The sequence below is a fragment of the Mastomys coucha genome, unplaced genomic scaffold (assembly GCF_008632895.1).
Source record: "Mastomys coucha isolate ucsf_1 unplaced genomic scaffold, UCSF_Mcou_1 pScaffold7, whole genome shotgun sequence".
In the NCBI taxonomy this organism is placed as follows: Eukaryota; Metazoa; Chordata; class Mammalia; order Rodentia; family Muridae; genus Mastomys; species Mastomys coucha.
In genome coordinates, this window is record NW_022196913.1 from 33873915 (window position 1) to 33895945 (window position 22031).

The 22031-nt window shown below is 40.4% G+C and overlaps 1 protein-coding gene across 2 annotated transcripts in view; it reads right to left on the minus strand.

Moving 5' to 3' along the window:
• Cdkal1 (CDK5 regulatory subunit associated protein 1 like 1) overlaps window positions 1-22031 on the minus strand; it is a 555277-nt gene that overhangs the window by 390023 nt on the left and 143223 nt on the right. For both annotated transcript variants that reach the window (XM_031358356.1, XM_031358355.1), the window contains exons 7-8: window positions 15979-16027; window positions 1286-1406 (exon numbers count right to left, since the gene is read on the minus strand). In XM_031358356.1, the coding sequence (XP_031214216.1) occupies window positions 1286-1406; window positions 15979-16027 (170 nt within the window). The remainder of the gene's footprint in view (window positions 1-1285; window positions 1407-15978; window positions 16028-22031) is intronic.

The window sequence follows — 22031 nt, forward strand, 5'->3', positions numbered from 1 at the left end:
GCGGAAGAGGAGGAGGAGGAGGAGGAGGAGGAGGAGGAGGAGGAGGAGGAAGGGAAGAAGGAAACAGTACAGCAGAAGCAACCTTATAGCTGAGATGAAGGAAGCAAACAGCCTTGTAGTGATAAAAAAGCTCAGACAGTCACACCTGTCAAATGCAGCTTTACTCAGGGTTCTGGGTCCCTGCACCCTCAATGCTGAAAGCCAGAAATTTGTTCCACAAAACATTCCCCAGTTGGTTAACTGCCACCCAGAGGGATGTTAATGAAAACCCAAAAACCTCTTCTACCTTCTATGGACTACAGCAGCAGTGTGAAGGGTGAAACAGACAAAGGGAAGACTGAAAAGGAGCTGCCTGGTGACAGAGTGGATAAGCATGCAGTAGAAATGCAGGAACCTGGAGCTAGCTTAAAGAACAGAGGAAGACCTCCAATGGGGGTGGGGGGGTGGGGCAGGAAGAAAAGGGCAGCAGACAGTAAAACCTGGGGTGGAGAGGGACTTTGGGGGCTGAGGAATTAAGCCCTCAGTCTTCCCAGGAAGACTAAGGCTTTAATGTGGAGCCTAACTGAAAGAGCCCAAGCACAAGAACTGTGAACAAAGAAAGCAGAAGTAGAGACAAGGGCTATGGTTTGAGACCATAGCCTCAGACAAAGAAGAGGGGACCGAAGGAACATTTAATAGCCATGCATGGGTTGTTTGAAGAACTGTTCTAAAAGACAGTAACCATGGTTGATCAACCATGGTTAGTATTTAGAGCAATCTCTACCAGAATCTCACAGTAAAAGCAGTCAGAGACACCGAGTCAGTCATTCCTGAAACTCTTCCAAGCTTTTTGTTTTGTTTTTGCTTGGGGAAGGATGGTGAGGGATTGAGACTGGGTTTCCCTCACATTGGCCTGAGCTTCCTATATGGCACAGACAGATTTTACAATCCAGACGCTAGTGACTTAGTCTGGGGTTGTAGGTGTGAGCCATGAGACTATTTTATTATTTTTAAGAACTTTTAAAAAAAATTTTAACAAAGTATATACCTGGGAAATGAAATTCATGTATGTGTACTGCCCAAAATGAGAAAAGTAATATTAAAGATATGAAATCCTGACTCAAGCATACATGTAATTTATAGACAGGACACATCTTAAAAGAAATTTTACTCACAAGCATTAGAACTTTTTGCGATTTTCTTCCCAACCAAAACATTTCAACACCTGGCATCAGTTGTCCAAGGCCACATAGGCTGAACTCATGGGGAGTCTACTATGTCATGAACAACTCTGAGAGACACTCACCCCGTGTTGATGGAAATGATTTCTATCAGCGGATTCTTTCTGATCTTCGGCAAATCAAGTCTTGCTCCACCCAACCGCTTCCCATTGTCTTTCTTCTGGCCCAGGAGCCTCACTGAGTGACCTTTGAATCAAGCACAAGACAAACATTAGCATGACATACAAATCTACTGTTATTTACTGCTTTCAATAAATATGTTCATGATTGTATTTGATTTTTTTTTCTCCAGGGAGAAAAGCATCCTAGAGAAGATGTGATCATTTGAACATAAAAAAATAAATAAATAAATAAATAAATAAATAAATAAATTTTTAAAAAAAGAATCTGTTTTAAGGACTGACTATACCTGCCAATGCTTTGTTCACAGTATGTGCACATTTGGGAAAGGTTCAGTGTCCTTAAAAATAACCTCACAAGTGAACACTATACTGACTAGATACCACAATGCAGCAGAAAGGGCTTACAAGGGTATTAGGACTGCCTGCTGTTTTCTGACAATATTAAGACTCATGGGCAGTAGCTCACTCTGCTAAAACAGCCTGAACTGGTATTTTCTATAGTCACTGGCTAGTCCCCTGCTCCCACTCTCCTGCTTCCCTCCCAGCCTTACTCACACTTTTATGTAGTGAGAGAGAGTGTGTGTGTGTGTGTGTGTGTGTGTGTGTGTGTGTGTGTGAGAGGTATCTTTGTAAAACGTAGTATAGGTATTTTCAAATAAAACCTTTCAAGTTTACTTATACAACATGTACCAGATGACTCCTAAGATCCATTAAAATTGGTGTTAGTGTTAAAAACTTTGAAGTAATTTCAGACATGTCGAAAACACGGAGAAAAGGCCCTGCATATCCCCTCTGATTCTACTTACAATTGTACCACGGAGTGTTTACACTTTGTACTCAGACTTGCTGTGTTTATGACTACACCATGCCATACATCCCATAAAGCCATTCATCTTGGCTGTACACAGCAATGATTTTTAAATAAACTTCTACAGTGATATATTGTTTTTTGTAATTTTACCATTGATTGTTCTACAGCATATAAAAGTTGTCTATTGTAAAAATAAAATTGAATGATTTTAAATAAATATCTACAATTTTATAATCTTGACAATAAGCCAATTTGGGAGCATTTCCATCATGCCTGGAAACTCCTCTGAGTTTAGCTCAGCCCATCTCTGACCCATGACATAAGCAGCGTATGTTGCTAGTCCATTGGCCAGGAGATGGACATTTGCCCCACTTGCAAATAGCAACTATTATAAGAACACTTCTAAGAACTTCTGCACATTTGTATACCCATGTTTGTACTTTTCTTAGAACCTAACATAGAAATTATTGAATTGTTTCACGAATTTGTATCTTAGCCAAGAGATAATCATTTTATATTCCCAATTTTATCAGATATGAGATTATTAAATATTTTCTCCCATTTTGCATATTACATTTTAACTTGTAGGATGTTATCTTTTGGAGGAAAATGCCTGTCAATTTAATAAACTCAAATTATACATTTTTCCTTTATGTCTTATGTTTCTCATGCTATTCCTAGGATTCCTTTGTCTTTCCCAGGGGTACAAAGGTATTCTTTCCTTTTCCTGACTATTCTATCACTCTAGGTCTTACACCTGGGTCTAGGGTGGACTCTGATGCTTTTTGTGTAGTAAGGGTTTATGCTTACCTACCCACATTATACTCAGAGATCTCAGTGCCATTTCTTTGTCTTATTCATCCACATGTAAATCTTGTCACACATTGACATAAAAAGTTATGCAAAGCCAAAAGAGCAGTGCTATAATTACCATTCTAAAAGAAAATACATAGTTATAGCATAGTTTGTATTTATCTGCCAAAATACTATTTCTGACACTTTCCATTGCTCCTTGGACTTCAGCTTATCATGTGGTGCCACCTCGTTTCTTCTTGACCTACCCCTTTAGTGTTTTTTATAAAGTAGCTCGTTTAGCAACAAAGCAACATTCCTTATCTGAGAACATTTTTATTTTTGCTTCTTTTGTAAAAGAATCTTGTGCTGGATATAAAAGTGCTACTGTCTGTGCAATGGCTATCAGTTGTCCGTGGTATTTACTGTTCGTGATCACATGCCAGCTATTAATCTCACTGTCCCCTTAGGCTTTCCCAGAGGTCATTTTCTTTTCCTCAGTTTGTTGGGTTGAGGTGTGGATTTCTGTAGTAGCCTAAATGGGACTAATATCCTTTGGATTTATAAAATGATGTTCATCTAGGGTTTTTTCAAACTTTTTGGAGCCTTTTCTCTATCAATTCTTCTGCAACTCCCACCATGTATTAGTTAGTATATGACAGATATGCGTCCAACAAGTACTTAAAGCTGTTTTGGTCAGGGTTCTACAGAGACACAGAATTTTAAGGAAACAGGTTCACGTGATTATAGAGGCTGAACAATTCCATGGGAAGTCAACAGTGCAGTTCAGACAACAGCAAAAGGCATTAGAGTTAAGAAAAGTTGATGATATAAATATCAGGCTGAAATCAAATGCCAAGAGCCCAGGAGGCAGGTGACAGGAGTGCCAGGTTCAAACGTATTATACTATTTACTTCATGGCTCATGTTTTTGGTGTTATTCCTAGGATCCCTTTGTCTTTCCCAAGGGGTGCAAAGGCATTCTTTCCTAAAATCTGAACTTGCTCAGTAACTAGAGATAAATAAAGCTCAGATTGCCCTCTATATCCTGTCTCACTCTTTACTCAGCATTCCCCTCCCCCTTCCCTGTCTCTCTGCCCCCACCCCTTTTTTCAGCCCTCATGGCTTTGCTCATGTCTGCCTGCCTGTGTACATGTCTACTTGTGTGCCTCTATCCCTACCTCAGTTCCTCACTTCTCTCCCTACACCCCCAAAAAACGAAATCTCAGATCTTAGAAACAGACAGAGAGACACTGGCATCTTTATCTTCCTTGTTTAATTCAGGTCCTCAGCTAACTAGAGGGTGCCCATGATATGAGAGAATAATAGAACTGAATCCCCCATGTCACATGCTAGTCTTTTCTGGAAGCATCCTCACAAATGAACGTGACCATTGTATCCATTTCAATCAAAACCAAAATCATGTGGGCTAACCCATTCAGCAGGAGATGGGCTCAGAGCATTCCAAGCACAAAAAAGAACAGTGCTTTACCAGCTCAGTGCCCTTCGTCCAGTCAATAACCAGAGATCAACACTCACAATGGTGTTCACTCTATCTCTGTTCTTCAGATGGAATCAGCCCTCTAACTCTATCATAAAACTTACTGATTATTTCCCATTTGCCATGAAAAATCCAGACTTGAGCCATTCCACTGAGTACCTTGTTCAGATAATGCTCATTTCACTCCAGACAATACCATTCTTTATTTGCACAACTTTACTCTCTAATATGAGCTCAAGTCATTGTCACTTTTTTCTTTGTATTTCTCAACATGGCTTAACTTGGTTTTTTTCTAATTCCCACATTTTTAAGGAAAATCAGTATTAACACTTTTGGGGGTGAATTGGCACCTAGTATTTTGGCACCTAAATTATATAAAGTGGAATATGGGACATTTCATACAATTTATTGTAGCAAATCAAAATTTAGATTCCCGGCAACACTACTTTTATGTAATGACTATCGAAACTAAATCTATAAAACCAACCCTCTCTACAATGAATAGTTCTTAATATTGCTGCTGCTGTTTCTTTCTTTTTTCCTCCTCCTCTCCCTCCCCTCCTCTTCCTCCTCTCCTCTTCCTCCTCTTCTTCTTCTTGGGGCTGCTTGTTTTATTTTTCTTCCAAGCATGGCTTTATAGGCATCAACATGGTATAGGCAAATTTTCCTGCTACTCAAAATTGATTACTCATTTGCTCAAAGATTAGGAGCAAATCGGAGTTCTAGTATCTATTAATGGATCTACTTATGGACCAATGAGAATAGAGCATAAGCTATTTCCAAGTGACCCCTAAATTTTACTGTAACCTGGGCTCCCACTGGTCCATTCTGGCCTTCTCTCAATTCATGTGCAGGCAGGTATGAGTTATGTTAGGCCCACTCTCATCTCTGCAGTGTGTATGTACACATTCTAGTCAACTCAAAGGATTTGGGGAGTTTCTTTAGGTTGCCACCACTGCCTCACAAACTGGAATTTCCTGTTTAAGCCAGGGCTAGTGCACTTGATGGTGGACCATAATTGTGTCAAACCAGCCGGTAGCATCAATGCAACAGAGCCACACAGCTCTCTCCCTGATAATCAAAATCTCCATTGTAACTAACAGTCAGCAACTGAGCCATCTCTGTAATGGGAACAGAGACACCAGGTCACACAGTATGCTTTTTCTATGTAGAAAAATCCTGTCCACACAACATCAAGAAGGGAAATGGGAGCAGCCCAAGCACAAAGAACTATTCTTAGCCAAACTTTAGTAATTTTCACAATGATAACTTTTTAACTTATGGCTGAAAGTTTTTGGTGAGTTTCCATAGCAAGGCAGTCTTTATCATTTTATCATCCAGCTTTATCATTGTTTTGTGGGTATGTTCTGTGGGTTAAAACACATAATCATTCCAAAAGCAAATCAAATGCAACTTTTTCAATCTCTTAAAATAAGCTCAAATGCATACACAATATTACACATAGCCTTCACTTCAGAAAGATGGACTGTTTAAACATCTGAAGAGGCAGGTTTCCAAGACCAGAAAACAAGGAAACCATCCGTCAGAGCCCTTGATGCACTAACAACTCAAATAGGAAATGTTCATTCATCCTGACAATGTCTGTTCTTACAGTTAAGAATAGTCAAAGCCAAACAAGAATTTGGCTAATTAAATCCTACAGATGTTCAAGATAAGATGAACTTCTCAATCAAGGTCCAGCTAATAAAGAGGTGAAGGAGATTGGACAGATAACACAACAGTTCTTTGAGAACCTTTGGACAAAAGGTCAAGAATGACTATGCAAAAGGAAAGCCATTTTCATATAAGCTCCAGGCAAATTTCCTCGTGTCCCACGAAGACTCTGTAATACGCAGCCTGCTCTAATAATATTCAATAAATTATTCATCTTCCCTATCTGCATGTAAATAGAGAGGCATGTCTACATGCAATGATACAAAGAGTTATTTTCTAATCCAATGACTCGTTAAAAAGTGTCACATCTAACAATAGGCTAGTTGGTGTTTAGTGCACCAAACACAAAAATAGAAAGCATAAAAGTTGTTTGTTATATATAGACAAAGATAAAAGGAAGGAAACAACGTGATTGCCTTTAAAATGGACTAACAAAATAAAACTATTTGTGATATATTATCTCTCTTTAATGTCCTGTTTCAAAGGAAATTATTGCAAAATGTTCATCAAACCCCCAGGCTGTAAAGTCAAAATACACATGTTACAAATTATTTCCTGTTTCATGTGCAGTTTTCAATATTGTTGCCTTCGGAAGCAAAAGTGAAATTTGAAAAAATAAAGAATAACATGAAGGAGATGCCACAAGGCATGACATTAAGAGGGAACAAGAGAGACAGAAAAACATGCTGAGGGATTGGAGATGAGACGAGGGCAGATTCTTGAAGCAACATATCATAAAAGTGAATATATTAACATATATATTCAATATATATAAAAGACCATGAAGGGAAAAATGTAATTGAAAACCCACGTGCTGTATCTTGGCTTGATCCTTTCTTGTAAGCCAATAGTGTCTAGCACTGTGATAGAAAATGAATGATTGCTAGCACGGCCTGCTGGTGTGAGCCTGTAATCCCAGATACCCAGGAGGCTGTAGCACAAGGTTCACTGGAAAGACTATCTCAAAAAGTGAAATGTCACCCATACTGCCAGGCAAGAAAAAAATTAAAAAAAAAAAAATGACAGGTTGGCATGTATTTTATCACCTTTCTGGTGAGAATTAAAGAAGAAGGAGGAAATGAAAAAACTAGACAAAAGAGATTAACAGGAACAGACAGCAAATTATCCTTGTTAAAGAAATGAGGAGATGGAGTGACTGATGTACAACACAACAAAGCTGAGTCCTAACACTCACACTGAAGAGAAAGCGAGAAAGAAAGGGCAGGATGACACGAGGCCAGGCCACTGCAAAACAAGAAAGACAGATAAGTGGTGTCACACGTGTGATGGAGCCTACGAGAGCAGTGAACTTCTCAGGTCCTCTCTTTTCCATTTTAAATATAATCCCACTTCATGTCTCTATATAATGACCAGATATAGCTCAATAGATTAGCTTTCTTTAATAAATACTTCTCTAAGCTCATACTTTTAATTATCACTTAAAACTCAAAACTGTAAAAGCTAAATTCAATTATAAGGCCTAAGAGATTTCAGCTGCTATTTATAAATCAACTTCAAACTCCTGATTACATGATGATTTTACATTAGAACTAATCCACTGAAAAATTTCATGAAACTATTTTATTACCTATTAGTGAATTTTGAACCCAAATGGTAGCTGCTTATGATTCACTTCATAACACTAAACCTGGGTCAAAGAAAGTCACGCCATGTGTATGATTTGTGCAACAGTTGCTATACACGTTGCATCGATACTCAACTGTTGTCTGTGAATCAAGAGCAGAATCTGACTAAACCCCACAGTTCTAAAGGCCTTTAGAGAGGAAGAAGGCCACCCAGGTGTCTGAACAGTGAGTCAGGCAGACTAGTCATTCCCAAGCCAACACATACAGTAAAAGAATGTTAGAAACATGTGTTTATTAACTATGTTGTGACCCTGCACACCAACCTCCTCCCTCTTCCTGGTCTCACAGATTAGCTTGGAGAGTCCTTACATGTTGTAAAAACGTCAACAATCTGGCGAGTGGGACTCCTTTGTATAGTTTTGTCTTTCATTTCAATTTTTTCTAAAGGCTTTGTAAAACAGCTAACAGCCAGAGTTTCCCTTAAAACTTCATTCAGCCCACCTATTTTAAATGCCAGGCCACTGTTTCCTGATTTCTTAATCTCTTGCTGACTGATGACTTTGGACAAATGCGGACCTGGGCATGCACTAAAATAGCAGATCTGACCCCTAAGCTCCGGGTCAGCCTCCTGGAAGACTTCCTAGGAAAGCAATCCAGAGTGATACAGGGGGCAGAGGGTACAGGGCAGTTAAAGCTGTTCTCTACTTCACTCAGTATAAGTGCTCATATGCAAAACTTTTCATGGGAAGGGGGATGCTGAGATATCCACAGCAAAAGTATGACCCTCTCTTCAAATATTTTCTTCATGAGAAATGAAAAATAAAATGAGTGCAACAGAAGCAGCAGCTTCCTCACAAGTTGAGACTGGAAAAGAATATGTAATATTAAAACTGGCTGGACAACTCAGGCTCTTATTCAGCCTCTAAAAAGAGACAACATGCTCCTCAAATAGGAAGAACTTAATGGTAACTCGAGTAACAGCACTTAACAGAAATCCTAAGATGAGGCTGGTGAGAGAGAGGGCTCAGCAACTGTAAATCCTCTGGCTGAGGATTTGAATCTGGTTCCCAAAACATACATCAGGCAACTCACACCTGCTTATAACACCAGCTCAAGTGTATCCAAAGCCTCTGACTTCCAGCAATATCATGCATATACCCAAACAATAACATACACACATGCATGTAATTTTTAAAAAACTTAATATACTGAAAGGAAAGGACTCAAAGCATAAGCCAACACTGGGAAAGAGAGCCTGTGGACATAGTGGAGGTCTCTCAGATCAGTAGTTTCTAGAACTTATCAAAATATAAAGAACACAATCCTCTTGGCTACCCACCAGAAGATGCTGATAACACCCTTTATACTTGGGTCACAGGATTGGGAAAAATCAAGCTGGTACTGACCTAGAAGCTTGCTCTCTGATGACTAGCTTTTATAATACCAAAAGGTGCTAACAGGCTGATGGGAGAGAAATGGCGGCAACAGTTTTATCCAGGAGTGAACATGCAACCAACAGTGAGGACTGGTGCAATCGTGGCACAAATGTTATAGGGATAACCAACCACTTCCTAATTGGATTTAATGACTACTCCACAGGAGGAAGCTCAAGCCTGGTATATCTGACCAAGAACACATGGTCAGAGTGGTTCACAGGCACTGGAAATGAAACTAGTACAACAATTTTCCTACTGCACATAATACCAAACTACCCTCTGAATAGGTATAATTCTCTATAGATTAGCACAGCTTTCAAGGCTAATCAGAGAAGCAACTTAATACATTAGGTGACAATTTATACTGAGGCTCACAATGGATCAAAGTGCAGAGAACAAGAGGAGTGCTTAGTCATATATGACACATCTATACTATAGCTTTTCCTCCTCCAAAAGCTCAAAAAACATCAAGGAAGACGAGGAAAAATAGCTGTAAGAGCAAGTGGTCAGGAATAAATGAGGCAAAATAGTCTCCTCTGGACCTAACAGGGCTGATGAACTCACAGTAGCTATGGCTGCATGCATAAGACCTGTATAAGAACAATCTACTCAATATTCAAACGTGGATAGCAGGGTACATGAACCTCTACCCCAACTGAGAAGCTGCTAAGGGAAGGGAGTTTTCTTTAGACATGTGGTCCAGATGGGTCAACCATACTCCAGCAGGTAGACCAAGGCTCATGAGTGTACAGACAGCACTAGTAGATACAATGGGTAGCTTAAAATAAAATAAGAAGAGTTTGAAGGAAGATAGATATGTGCCCAAAACACATTGCATACTTGTATGATATGCTCAAAGAAAAATTTAAAAACATGCACTTTAAGACTAATTAAATTAATATTTTAAAAAATAAGATCTTACCTGCTAAGATGCCATGATAAAATTAGAGAACACAGTTTAAATCTCTGGAAATCTGAAGATTATTTTTTGTCAAAACTCATGTTGCCCAGAAAAAATACACCTGCCCTATACCATCAAGTGTGAAACTGATGTGCAGACACTGAAAGCATTGCTCCAAAAGGAGGTTGTCATTGATGCTCTGCCTCCAGTGCACACTACTGCAGGCTTAGCTCACAGTACCTGAGTTAGACTCAAACCACAGATGTCTATGACAGTATACTCACACAACATGCCCTCTTGCTCTAACAGAAATGCCTTCTGCAGGTAAATTACAATACACAGAGAATCTTATGTCTTAATTATGCCTTCTGTAAAAAGAGACACCTTTTATGACAAGGGAAGGAGATGTGTGTGGTGTGTCAGTTATCTGCAATCTCCCTCCAAACTATCAACAGCCAAAAGAGTCCTGAATGAGCAGGTAGTAGCCCTGGCCCTGAACAGAAGCCTCTCAGACCACGGCCTGCCTTGCTAGGACAGACTTTTCCATTAGAAGTTTGCTGAAGAGCTGCAAGGCTGTGATATTTCCAACAATAAAGTGATAAGTGTTTCTGCCCCTATTCTGGGTGCAGTTCCTGTTCAAAAATGACAGGAATGTAATACGTGACTTTGGGAACAGGTGAGACAACTTTAATTTTTTTATCTTTTCTTTTTAATTTAGGTTTTTTTTTTAACTTATTCACTTTTATATCCTGCTTTTACAGACCCCCCTCCCAGTCAACACACACACACACACACACACACACACACACATACACACCCCTTCTCCCATCTCCCTCTCCCCAAAATTCAACTTTTAAGACTGAACCCACAGGCTGGGGAGGTGGCTCAGTGGATAAGAGAATTTGCTGCAGGAGAATGAGGATTTGAGTCATGATCCCCAGTACCCATGTAAGAAGCCAGGTATGACATCCCAAGCTTCTAACAGCAGGCCTTGGAGAAGGGCAGAGACAGGAGGATGGCTAAGGCTTACTGGCCATCAACCAAGCCAAAAACAACAATAAGCTCCAGGCTCAGTGACAGACCTTGTGTCAGGAAATATGGCAGAAAGTAATAGAGGACACCCATTAGAGTCATCCTCTTGTTTCTAGGACATTGAATATCTTCTAGTTCATAGTACACTCTGCTAGAACTTTAATTTGTTGTTACTTTTCCTTAAAGTCAATCAAGTAAAAAGCCTATCACTACAACCACATTCCACTGAAAAGATTTATTAAGACTGGGCATGAAGGAAGCCTGTGGTGAAAAGGCACACCTTCTAAAAAGAATGCCCTAAATAGCACTTAGGAAGTAAGAATAGAGAAAGCTCTCAGGCTCTGGTTACAATCAAATAGTCAATCAAATGGCTTCTTAAGAGTTTAGTTTCAGAACTGTAATGATGACAATGAACTTTAAGGATTGCATTTTCTATATTAAAACATATGTGGCTCTGGCAGTAACACTTTCCTGCCTCCAGTGTGTACTTAGAACTGCAAGATTCATCATATCCTTAGGAAAGTGTACAACAATTTTCTTGGCCTAATGACTGACAATAAAAAATATATAAAGTGTATTTTATGCAAACTTTCAAGTTAACTTTAACACATGCATATACAAAAGAATTTTCCTTATAGAAACGCTTTGCTACCTCCTTGTTCACACTCAGGTTTCAAAACTAGTTTCAATGAAGAAACCCTTTTGCTCACTTTCTAGTTTAAGTACCTTAGCATCAAAGCAAGATTAAAACATTCTTCTGATTTTTTTTAAAAAATGAAGCAAATCTTTAGTAACTTCCAGACACCAAAAAGGTTCTCCCCTGGGCAAATCATAATAATTTCCTAGCAATCAATAAGAAAAGAAACACACGTGAACAGAATAAATGTGAAGGGACAAAAGGTGTGATGAGGATTGGAAGAGAAGAGGAAAAAGTGAGCAGCAACGCTACACTGGAGGGGATGGGCATTATAGCCAACAGGTCCTCCACTGCAGCCTCAGCGCAGCCTCAGTGCAGCCCAGTGCAGCCTCAGTGCAGCCTCAGTGCAGCCTCAGTACTGCCCAGTGCAGCCTCAGTGCAGCCTCAGTGCAGCCTCAGTACTGCCCAGTGCAGCCTCAGTGCAGCCTCAGTGCAGCCTCAGTGCTGCCCAGTGCAGCCTCAGTGCAGCCTCAGTGCAGCCTCAGTACTGCCCAGTGCAGCCTCAGTGCAGCCTCAGTGTAGCAGTGCAGCCTCAGTGCAACCTCAGTGCAGCAGCAGTGCAGCCTCAGTGCAACCTCAGTGCTACCTCAGTGTAGCAGTGCAGCCTCAGTGCAACCTCAGTACAACCTTAGTACAACCTCAGTGTAGCAGCAGTGCAGCCTCAGTGCAGCAGTACAACCTCAGTGCAGCCTCAGTGCAACCTCAGTGCAGCCTCAGTGCAACCTCAGTACAACCTCAGTGCAGCAGCAGTACAGCAGTACAACCTCAGTGCAGCTTCAGTGCAACCTCAGTGCAGCAGTGCAGCCTCAGTGTAACAAGGCTTCCTGCAGAGTGCAAAGGAATTAATGTCTATGGAGAAGATTAGCTATGAAGAGCTAGACAAGGTGCTGATTACAGTTGCTACAGTAATGAATGCGAGTGCAGTCCTAGCAAGACCTGCGGTGCTAATGATGTGAGGAAAGTTTCATACACTACAAGTGAATGTAATCTTCCACTTATATAAAAAACTGACAATGAGAATCAATTTTGCAAGTGATTTGTTACCTAAGTAATTAGAGTATTATAGATTCAATGTGATGCCTATGAAGTCACTCATGTGCAGTAACAGGAAGGGAAGGAGGCACAGATAAAGGCCTTCACTGGATCCTGGAAGTCTACCCATGTGTGCAGGAAGCTAGGAGAACGCCAGCTGCTTTCCATCTTAGGACCCTAAATTATACCCAACCATGCAACACAGTGGCTCCCAATGCCAGGAACCTAGAGTGGAATGACAAGGCCAATCACTAACACCAAGCTTAAACAAGGTTATGATCAGCCAGTCTAACCGTTTTTAATGTTGTTAAAATAACACACATGGGAAAAAACTTTCTGTGTGGTGTGTGCATGCATGCATGTACATACATGTATACATGCACGTATTGCATGCTCATGTAGGCAGGATCACATAGTGTATGGGGACCCATGCACAGGATCCTGGGTATGACACAGAGACCAAAGGACAAGCACAGTTCAAAGCTGCTGAGGCACCACCCCTTGTTTTTGAAACAGGCTCATTCATAGAGCGGCCTGAACCTTCTAACATTGATTCGCCGAGGCTGGCTGAGCAGTGAGCCCTGGGCACCCATCTATGCCTGTCCACCTTCCCTGAGCTTGGTTTACAGGCACATGCTACCGTGCCAACTCCTTTCCTCTAGGTGCTAGGGATCAAACTTAAGTGCCCAGACTTGCACAGAAGCAAGCATTTTGCTGACTGAATTGTTCCTCTATCCTTAGGGAGGTAGGGAATATAAAAAGTATGCTACAGCTATGTGTTAAGTGAACATGTTTTGTTAATGGAGTCAGAACTTGCTGTATTTTACAAACAAGTCCTTTGAGAATAAAAATAAATAAAGTTTATATATAATATAAATTTGTTATGGGACTGATACTTTACACTATTTATCATACGATATAAAGCAATACATTGTAGAAATCAGAACATGGATCTCAGAAACTGTCATATCTGAGCATGTTATATAGATAGCATAAATAATCAGTAAAGACATTCAAACTGTAACTGGCATACAGTAGCAGATTTCACCATGTCTTTCATTAAGGTTATTAATGTCTCAGTCTTCCCACATAACCAGACAATGTGTTTTACAAGGAGGTTAGCATGTAAGCTCAGCCTGACAGTAGGTATGTCAATATTTAAGCAAGGAAGAACAGTGGGGCTATTTCTCTATCAAATAGTGGGATTTGTTTATTCTGGTCTATGTTTCAGTTTGCATATAAAGTAGGAAATTCATTATGATTATAGCATGTTTATACATATTTGTTCTTATCTGTTCTTCTCCAAACCCTCCCAGACCCCCCCCTTACTTACAAAACTAGTCAGTCAGTCTCCCTCTCCCTCTCCTTCTCTCTCTTTCCTCCCCACGCACTCACCTTAAAATTAGTTTTCACAGTCCCATATCTGGCTATAACTCATACTATCCATCAACAAATGTGTAAAACACACACACACACACACACACACACACACACACACACACCTTATGGAGGAAGATGACCCAGTGAGTAAATATATTTGCCACCAAATCTGACATCCTGAGTTCAATTCCTAGGACCTAAATGATGGAAGGAGAGAGCTCCCTCCCCCAACTAGCTACATTATCATTGGATGCCAAAGAATGTGGGTCCTAGTGGAATGCTAGAGCGTGAGCATCCAACTGGGCTTCAGAGACTGAGGATTCTACTAGATACTAGAAAGCAAGGATCCTTTTGGGATCCACAGATTTTTAATGGACCAAAGATTGAAGGTCCTCCTGGGCACCAGAGAACAAGAGTACCTCTGGATACCAATGAGCAAGGATACTATGTAATCTAGCATATAAATGCCAACCTGAGTGGACACAGATGAATGAGGAAAATAGCTCTGGAGAGGCAATCAGAGGTTATAGAGTTCTGTTTGGGACATTAAGATAAAAGTAAAGTAGCTGAAAGGTCTATAGGAAAACCTTTAAATCCTCTCCAGCTGCAGCTGAAAACACTAAGCATCAGAAAAATAATGTGTCCAAAGGCAATCAACAAATGTATCAATGCTAGGCAGGTGGGTGGTGGACGGTTACAGATGATGTACATTATTGCTCTAGCTTGGGCTCTCTAAATGAAGTGTGGACTGCAGAAACAGAAGGTAAAGAATGAGTCTTTACACATTAAGATGATGATAGAGCCTCGCTCTCAGACTTCTGTTATCTAAGCAAACAGCCACTCGCTCAACCTCTACAGGGTTCAATGTCCACACCTGCTAAGTGGGACTATCAGACTATGCCTCTATCTCCAACCCTGTCATGATATCGTTAGCACTGAGCTCATCACTTTTCATCCTCTGAACAGCTTATGAGAATTCCAATCAACTTCATCTACATTGTTTCTCACAACTAAACTCAGCACAGCCTCCCCAGTGAACCTACAATGGGCCAAACTCATCAGTGAGAAGCCATTCCTCATCACCCTGGCCAGAGAGAGAAAGGGCTCTGTCTCCTACAGAAACTTTACCTCTACACACCACCAGGGAAGTGCATATTGATCACCGCTTGTTTTTAAAATCCATTCTCTTTTAAGGGAAGGTTTAGATTCACAGATAAATTGAGCACCTACACCCGCATGCCTCAGTGAGTTTCTTAACGATGGAGCTGACACTGAGAGGTTCTTAGGGCCCACAGATGACAGGAGATGTCCCTTCCCCAAGTATCTTCTGGGTTATTCTGAATTACCTCTTCCCTACATATCTAACTTCGGACAGCCACAGATTCCACTGTTGCTTCTATAGTTGCCCTCTTCCATAATGCCATATAGTTGATATCACATAGCATATGGCTTTTAAGAATTATAATTATTTTAATAACATTAAAGATTGACTTATTTTACTCCACAAACCCTCTGTCTTTTCATGACTTCATTGCTCATTTTTTTAGTGTTTTACAAAGTATTTAAAATAAACATTTTAAGAAACTATGAGCAAATTCCCTGATTCATTTGGGACCAGAAATAAATCAAATAAATAAATAAATAAATAAACCATAGTCAATGTGTGACTCCAAGGACAAAATTTATGATTTTTAATCCTGCAATATCCTTTATTTAAAAAAATGCTCAATAAGTGTTAACTGAATTGTATACCAAAATTTGAGCTCAGAAAGTGCATATTACATTCCACAATTACCTTTTATTGTTTCCTCCACAACTTCTACCACACGATCTATCTGTTGAACCTGGAAGGGGGAAAGATAAGAAGTCAGAACAGGCCCGGTGGAGTCAAGGTACATTTTCAAAGAACACTGATAAAGGTTTTACTTGATTTACTTAATATTACATATTAAGCAATATTTAAGTTAAAGTTAAATTTACATTAAGTAATATACACACACATAAAATGGATTAGATAAAGATATAAGTATTGATATAGGTTTTACTTAAATTGCCAAATTATATATGCATACATAAAACTATAGATAGATTAGATAGATGATATAGAAATAGACAAAAAGAACCATTTATGTATGTTTTACTTCATTTACTTAATAAAATGTATACATTAAACAGATAGATAGATGATAGATAGATAGATAGATAGATAGATAGATAGATAGATAGATAGATAGATAGATAATGAATAGATAGGAAGTACATAGATAACCAGAAATAATCGATGGGACTGTCCTGAGGAATAGTATGTCTCACACAGTATGACCATTGCCATGAGCTGTGTATCCTCTTGCATCACTGTTATTAGGGCAAGAACCATTACTCCAGAAGAAGGAAAAAGACTGAGTAGGCTCAAACAGCTTCTAAGATTCATGAGACTCCTAACCCAAGGTTAAATACTAGGAAATGGGGTTGCTTTAAGTTGTAGCTTTAGTGAGTTTTTCCCCACACTGGACTGGGATTTTCAGTGAGGAGATACCTTGCTTTGTCAAGTACCCCTGTAATAAAGTAATAAACTCACTAGTGTACTAAGGCTAAAATCCGGTTGAATTATATATTTGATCTATTGTCAGAGTCTTAACTGGTTGAATAGACATTTACTCTTATCTCCCAAGAAAAAGCCAGGTAATAGCTATCCACATAAACTCAACACAAGCTGAATCATAAATTTAATTTTAATGAAAATATATCTCTTCCTCCAAAGCTTCAAGGCAGACTACACAATAGAATGTACAATATTAAAGAGATACATGGGAAATCTTGTGCTTTACTATTTCAATTCTTAAAACCCTTTCAGTGAGTTAATACCTAGTGGTAAGTTCCATATTCAGACCTAGAGTACCCACAATCAATAGGAAAGGTCACTTTCCACATACAAGTGACCAGGGAAGAATTCCCGAAGTGCAGCAAGAACACAGAGAAAGGAAATCAAAGGGAGTGAGGGGCCAAAAGAGTCCTCTGAAAAAAGGCAGGAAAAGACACCAGGAAAACCAGGGACACAGAGGAAGTCAGAGGAAAATGGAGGCAGTACAACAAATAAAATCATCATCTCACAAGTTAGAGAAGTCATTTGAAATAGCTCAATGCTGATCATCTAAAACTTCTCCAAGTATCATTGTTCTATCACACACACACACACACACACACACACACACACACACACACACTCTCTCTCTCTCTCTGAAGCAAAGGGGAAGGGAAGGGGAGGGGAAGAAAAGAAAGTGAATGGAAAGGGAAGGGAAGGGAAGGGGAAGGGCTCAGGAAATCAAAGCATAGTAAAGTGTGACTGAATCAATCCATAATACACCCACCTCAGGAAAAGAACTTACTATGTAGCTCTGGTTGAACTAAATGTGTAGAGAAGACTAACCTCAAACTCAAAGAGACCTGCCTGCCTCTGCCTCTGCCTCTGCCTCTGCCTCTGCCTCCAAAGTGTGGGTTTAAAAGCACACTGTGACATGCCTTGCTTACCTTCTATTTTTGCTGCACAAATAAAATAACTCATTATGAAAACTAGACACTGAGATTTGTTCTGGAGTGTTTGCATGTGTTCTCTATGGCTGGCTTCATTTTACCATACCAGAGGTTTTTATACACATAGACAAGGAAATTACCAAGAGGCAGGTGTATGTGTATACATCATTGCTGCATCTAGGTCTACTATGCTCATTTTACCAGCTGCCTAGCATCCTGTTCACTGAAAGGACCATATGCATTCATCTACACCCTACTGACAAAAGAACAGCACTATCACACCATAGTGATGTGGTGGTCCTAGACTGGTATGAGAAGAAAGAACCTTTTACACAGGATGCACTAAAAATACATATAATAGCTCCGAAAAATATTTTGTTACCCTCAAATGGAGAGGCGTGCAACCACAAACCATGTGCTGTCTCTGCCTGCTGTCAGGCAGACAGCCTGTGTGGACTACTGGAGGTCATGGAACCCAGGAGGAGCACTTTGGACACTTTAGGAAAAGATGTAGATACAGTGGAAACAAGTCACAAACAAGGAAACAGGTAACATAATGCATTATCAATAATAATTTATGTACTTTGGTCTATGTAACTATTTCTTAACAGTTTAAATGCAAACAGAAGAAAGGTTGGAGAGAAATGTTAAAAATAGGACAAACATTTTTGGTTGTGAGCCTAGCCTTTAATGGTTGATTCAGGTAGGAGGACCATCTCTGGGACAAGCCAAAGACCTGGGATAGGGGAAGCCCCTGGGAGGATATGGGAGTGACCCTATGAGACTTTTAGCAGCAGAAGATATGGAGCCTGAAGTGGCCACCTCCTATACCCAGGCAGGACTTCCAGTAAAAGGAGGGGAACATCAAACCACCCACAAAACCCTAGACCTAAAATTTACCTTGTCTACAAGATGTGCAGGGATAAAGATGGAGAAGGGATTGAGAGAAAAGCCAACCAATGACTGGCCCAATTTGAGACCCATGCCATGAGAGAGAGCTAACCCCTGATGTGGGGAGCTGCAGCTGCCACCCTACATATATATTGAACACCTGGTCTCTGGCCAGAGCAGAGAGCATTGAGATAAACAAGCCTTAGTTGGAAAAGCTGTGTGCCTCTAGTTTATGGTGCAAGCTGGCATGATTTCTTGTAGCCTATTATGCTTTGCCACGTAGCTGCTGATTAGGACCAGGGAAAGTATTTAACCCACAAGGGCTGGGGGCTGAAGAGAGAATAGAATTAGGGGTAAGTATGTAGAGGGAGAATAAGAAGTAGTGAGTAAGTATGTAGGGATTAGGAGTAGGGAGAATAAGAAGTAGTGAGTAAGTATGTAGAATTAGGGCTGGTGATGGGTTATATAAGATTTAGGAGTAAGTATTTAGAATTGGGGCTGGTAATGGGATAGGAGAGAAGATGTAGATATAGAAGTAAGATGTAAGGATAGATGTAAGATATAGAATTAGGAATAAGTATGTAACTAATAAGATGTAACTAATAAAATGTAAGTAGTAATAAGTAAGATGTAAGAAGAAGATATAGAAGAATATAAAAGAAGCTGGCTAGTAAGAAGAAGTAAATATGAAGGTTCCTGATTAAACTGCATGGAGAGCTGGAGAGATGGCTCAGTGGTTAAGAGCACTGACTGCTCTTCCAGAGGTCCTGAGTTCAATTCCCAGCAACCACATGGTGGCTCACAACCACCTGTAATGGGATCTGACACCAACTTCTGGTGTGTCTGAAGACAGTACTCGTATACATAAAATAAATAAGTCTAAAAAAAAAAAAAAAAAAAAAAAAAACTGCATGGAGAAGGGCTTGGTGTTTGCCTCCTTACTTCTAACTGGGGATGGGTAAGGTGGCCGACACTCTGACACTATTAATGATACCCTGCTACGGTTACAGCATAACTGTCATTGGAGAGCCTTCATCCAGAAGCTGATGGAAACAGATGCAGAGACTCACACTAAAAATGAAACAGAGCTCAGGGAGTCTTGTGGAAGAGTCAGGAGAAGGATCGAGGGAGCCAAGAGGATTCAAGGATACTACAAGAAGACCTACAGAGACACCAACCGAAGAGTATGCAGGTGCTGGACTAGACCCCCTTCACATTTGTAGCAGACGTGCAGCTTGGTCTTCATTTGGTTCTCCTAACAGTTGGAGCAGTGGTTGTCTCTGACTCGGACTCTACTGCCTGCCCTTGGATCCCTTTCCCCTAGCTGGGCTGCAACCTAATGTGCCAAGATGGTTAGTACCCAGAGAGAGGGGAGGCTCCCCTTTTCTAAGGAGAAGAGGAGGTAAAATGAAGAAAGGGGCGGTGAGAGTGTGAGACTGGAAGGAGAGAAGGGAGGTGGGATGTGATCAGGATGTAAAACGAATGAATGAATGAATGAATGAATGAATGAATGAAAAGACAAATAATTTCTTTAAAAAAGGGTTGACAGCATAAAAGCCAAATGTAAACTTTTTTTTAAAGTTCAGGTGCTACTAAGAAACAGGGAGCATTAAGAAAGGAGGATACTATAGGGATTCATATGATCAAAGTATGCTATATACATGTAGGAAAATGTCACAATAAGATTCATCCCTTTGGAGAGAAAAAGGAGGGAGGAGAGAGAGCAGAAGGGAGCTGGGAGAGGGAGGAGAAGGGAGGTTGAGGAGAGTGAGAAAGATGGAAACAGGACTAGCATGCAAAGTCTCCTCCAGTGACTCAAAGGGTGAGGAGGAGACATGGCAAGCAAAGCAGGCACTCCTCAAGAGGGACTGGGAGATGCAAACTGGAGTGATTTGTGGCACAGATGAGAAGCAAACAGAACAAAATAGTGGACTATGCAATGGGGGTCAGATGAAGCCAGAAAAACACAAGAATAAGCAGAACCAATATTTAGAGGAAGGGAGGGAGGCAGGGTGGCAAAAAAGAAAAATATAGTAGGTTTTAATTAGTGTGGGCTCAGCTTTTCAGTACCTGTGAAAAAAGTGCGGCCAGTGTCTGCTTATAGAATCGGGGTGCTGAAACAGCACACAGGTGATTCCCACTGGAGTTGACACAGAAGAAAGTGCAAGTCACAATACACACAGTGACTCAGACTGCCTAAGATTTGGACCGTGGTAGGAGGCAGTATACAGTATAAATTGTGTGCAGTATTAAGATGAATTACAAAGGTATCAGTTGAGATCAGAAGTTAGCAAAAGAAAAAAAAGAGGAAAATATGAAATAACTCAGTGATAAGGCCAAAACAATACTATCTTCCTATGTGCTTATAAATAGAAAGGTTCAGAGGGAGTCCAACACTCACTCTTACAGCACACAAATAAAATAAAGAAGCAGGGAATGGTATAGCATGGTGGACATTTGTTACAATATGCCCATATAGCTAAACTATGAACCCTAGTAAGGAAAACAGGAACATGAGCCCATAAGACTCTTGGATAAAATGGTGGGTTTGAGATGGATTAGAGAGATCCACCTCTCTTTGGGACAGTGAGGCAAGAAGAAAGCATTGTTAGAGTATTGTTAACTACTTTTAAATTAATGTTAGTAATTTCAAGCATTTATTAAAGTTTCTGTCCAATGTTTGTTTTTTATTTAAGCTAAGATAATTGAGGCCCAGACACTAAATGGCAGGTTAGATCCTTCCCTGGTGCCCTGGCTGCCTTGAGCCAAGCAGCTGGCTGGGTAACCCACCATGCAGAACAACCACAACCAAAACAACTCCAACTCCAGAGGGCATCTCCCCAGACACGACTGATTCAATTAGCTTGCACCAAACTCGCCATCAAATGGCTCAAACCTAGCAACCATTTTCACCTAGCCTTTCCCCTGCATGTCCAGATGAAGGCCTGTGATTGGTTACAAACACAAACCTTAATTTTGTGAATGACTGTGCCACGACTTCATAAATACTCTTGATCTATCGTTTTGGGAAATAGAAGCAGCCTGCTTTCGTGCTGGTCAGGAGACTCCCATTTGTGCTGCTCTCAGATGAAAATTAGCCTTCATGAAAGGCTGTGCCTACTATGTCCTTTGCCTGCTTTTACTTTTATCATCAGTAGACTGAGTGGTAACTTAGAAGCCAGCAGAAGCAGCAGCAAAGCAGCCATGGTGGCAAGGTCAGTGGTGATCAGCAGGAACAACAGAAATGGGAAGAGACCTGAATCACTAAAGGAAGTGACTATAGCAGAAAGCAGAATAAATAGACAGAGAGAGCATATGGGGCCTGTTTGAAAGCTGTGACACAAGCAGTGAGTGACATCTGCTGCTGCTGCTGCTCCTGCTGCTGCTGCTGCTGCTGCTGCTGCTGCTCCTGCTGCTGCTGCTGCT